The sequence below is a fragment of the Macadamia integrifolia genome, unplaced genomic scaffold (genome assembly GCF_013358625.1).
Source record: "Macadamia integrifolia cultivar HAES 741 unplaced genomic scaffold, SCU_Mint_v3 scaffold_179A, whole genome shotgun sequence".
Taxonomy (NCBI): Eukaryota; Viridiplantae; Streptophyta; class Magnoliopsida; order Proteales; family Proteaceae; genus Macadamia; species Macadamia integrifolia.
In genome coordinates, this window is record NW_024870631.1 from 188,286 (window position 1) to 190,785 (window position 2,500).

A 2,500-nucleotide genomic window follows, 5' to 3' on the forward strand; every position below is an offset into this window, starting at 1 on the left:
AAAAAAAAGGTAGCTTTTTGTGGGATTGCTATGTTCCGCCTCTCTCTCTCTCTCTCTCTCTCTCTCTCTATATATATATATATATATATATGTATATATATACATATATAAATATATGTTTCAGTTGTTCATCTTCTAACATGCAACGACTGCATCATGTGTCTAGATCCTGCAAGTGCAGCTGCAAATCAGGCAAATAAGGAGGAGGCAGATTCTCGATCAGTGTTTGTTGGTAATGTGAGTTTCATGATCCTTACTCTCTACAGATTAATATTTTGCAGAATATGATACTATGTAGTGTGCAAAAAGTGCTGTTTATGTGGGTGACCCCCTTATAATCCTGACCAGATATGTGAAAAAAGCTGTGTGGCTTGTTGTGGTTCTTTGAGAATTTGGGCTTATTTATCTATGCTGGGTATAAGTATATAAATTCATCTTGATTCTTTCTACTTTGACATTTGAAACATTATTAGACTTCTAAATATTTTGCCTTATTTTTTTTGGTCTGTGTGCTTCGTTTTAGACTGTCATGATGTTTTTGAACTTTGGTGTTTGCTGTTTCTGACCTTTGATTGGTGCTGATGTTTTGGTTTCAAAGGCATTTTTATTGCTTCCTCATTGAGCTTGTATACCAGAGTTAATGTTCACCTTAAACAGAAACAGCTGAAAATGAAATTATGGAGTGTGGATCCGTGTGATCTTACCACCAGTGGGTTCTCTTTTCACTTCTCTGGTGATGGGAGAGAGCCTGTCCACCCATTTGTAGCTGGCCCATTGGGGAATGGTTGACTCTGATCAGTGAAAAATTTACCATTATTCCTTGGAAATAATCATGGACTGTCTCTTTTTCATTGTGCCACAGCAGGAAATATTGAATAATGTCAAATATGTGAGGTCCCTGCTGGCTTCTTGATGAGAGGATGTCTTTGTGTTGTGAGGTTGACCCAGTTTTGTGCATGGTTGCTTAGGGCATCTTTGTAATTTTCTTTTCATTATTTTATTCCTGTTGATGGAGTCAGAGGATTAAAACCCTACTTCAGTGTTAGAGTTGGAATTTTCAAATTTATTTTCAGCTTTTAGTTTTTAAGTTTATATACATGCATTTAACCAACAATTATAACAGGAATGAAGTTTTTTTTGAGATTCATATGCCGCTGTGCGCTGTTGTTGTGCAACTGAGTCATCCTCCTTCTCTGCTCAACTCTAGAACCTTTTTTTTTTTAATCCAGGTATTATCTTCCCAACTTTTTTTTCTTCTTCTTCCTTTTTTATTTTGTACATCTTCTCCCTACCGTTGAGTTTTAAGTCATCATCTGCTGCTATCCTCTGTTTCTGGTGGTGCTGACAGTCCAAGAGATTTGAATCAAACTCTATCAATTCTTCTCATTTCCACCTGAGATTTCATGTGTTAGTTATATTCCTTTGGATGACTTGTCCTGCCCAGTTTGAGTCCCAAAGAACATCATAGTGCTGAGAAACATCCCTGCAAACAGGGCTGGTGTTGAGTTTACCACCAGGGGTGATTTCAGAAAATTTTATCCCGGAGTGTGAGTCAATGTTTGGTTTATTACTGCTTAAATCTGCTTAAATTTGGTAGATTGATGGGTTTGTCTCCTTACAAAATTTCAGACTCAAGTCCATACAGTTGAGTTATTCCCCTCAAGATCACGTTTGCTCTCTGCTGGTACCATCGTGAATCAGTTTTATCCCAAGGAAGAAGGATATTCTTCTTAATTTCAAAGAAGGGCAGCATCCACATCTAGTAAAAATAGACATAACCCCTCCTCTTCTGATATTTTGTTTTATTTTATTTCCCTCTTCCTATAAAATTCCAGAAAAGCTTTCACAAAATTTAATTACTGTTCTGCCCAGAGGTCCTTCTTTCCTTTCAGTGAAGTCCTAAATTTTTCTGAAATTTACAGAATTTCCAGTGCTCTTTAGAATTGAGTTAGTTAGTTAGCTGTGGGCCCATAGCAATCCAGATTTGAACCCGAGATTGCATCAGAATGAGCTGATCCTTGGGATCTAAAGCGTTGTGGCCTAGGCATAAGTTGGATCTTGGGCGACTGAGTTCCCATGAAGACTATCCAATCTGATCAGAACAGAAAGTTCCTTGTGTGGTTAGAGAAATTTGTACTCACCTAACCAAGTCCCAGATACTCATTAGCAGACTCTGACTATAGAGAGGCAGGGAGAGAATTTTCACATATGGGGCCTTATACAATGGGGCTGGGCATTAGAAATTTAGGAATGTCTGTTTCTGGTTTCTTGGGCCCCTATTTGGGGTTATATATTTTATGTGGGTATCATTTTCTTAGTTGATAAATTCTTTTAAATATACAAGAGTGGGCAGGTATTTATCTCATCCTGTTGGCTGTCCCTACTGCTTACTTCCTTCGTACTCAGCACCATTGGAGCCCTACCTTTTCCCAGGATGGGGGGTTGGGTTTGTCTGACTGCAAGAGAAGTTATTGAGAGATTTACTTGGGGTTGGGAATAT

General features: G+C 38.2%; 1 protein-coding gene across 2 annotated transcripts in view; it reads left to right on the forward strand.

Annotated features, from left to right (window-relative positions):
- The window catches only part of LOC122071047 (polyadenylate-binding protein 2-like), a gene marked incomplete at its 3' end in the record, with an annotated part of 1,512 nt that extends 1,275 nt beyond the window's left edge, over positions 1-237 (forward strand). For both annotated transcript variants that reach the window (XM_042635312.1, XM_042635310.1), the window contains 1 exon segment: positions 167-237. In XM_042635312.1, coding sequence (XP_042491246.1) covers positions 167-237 — 71 coding nt within the window.
- Between the last annotated feature and the right edge of the window lie 2,263 nt (positions 238-2,500).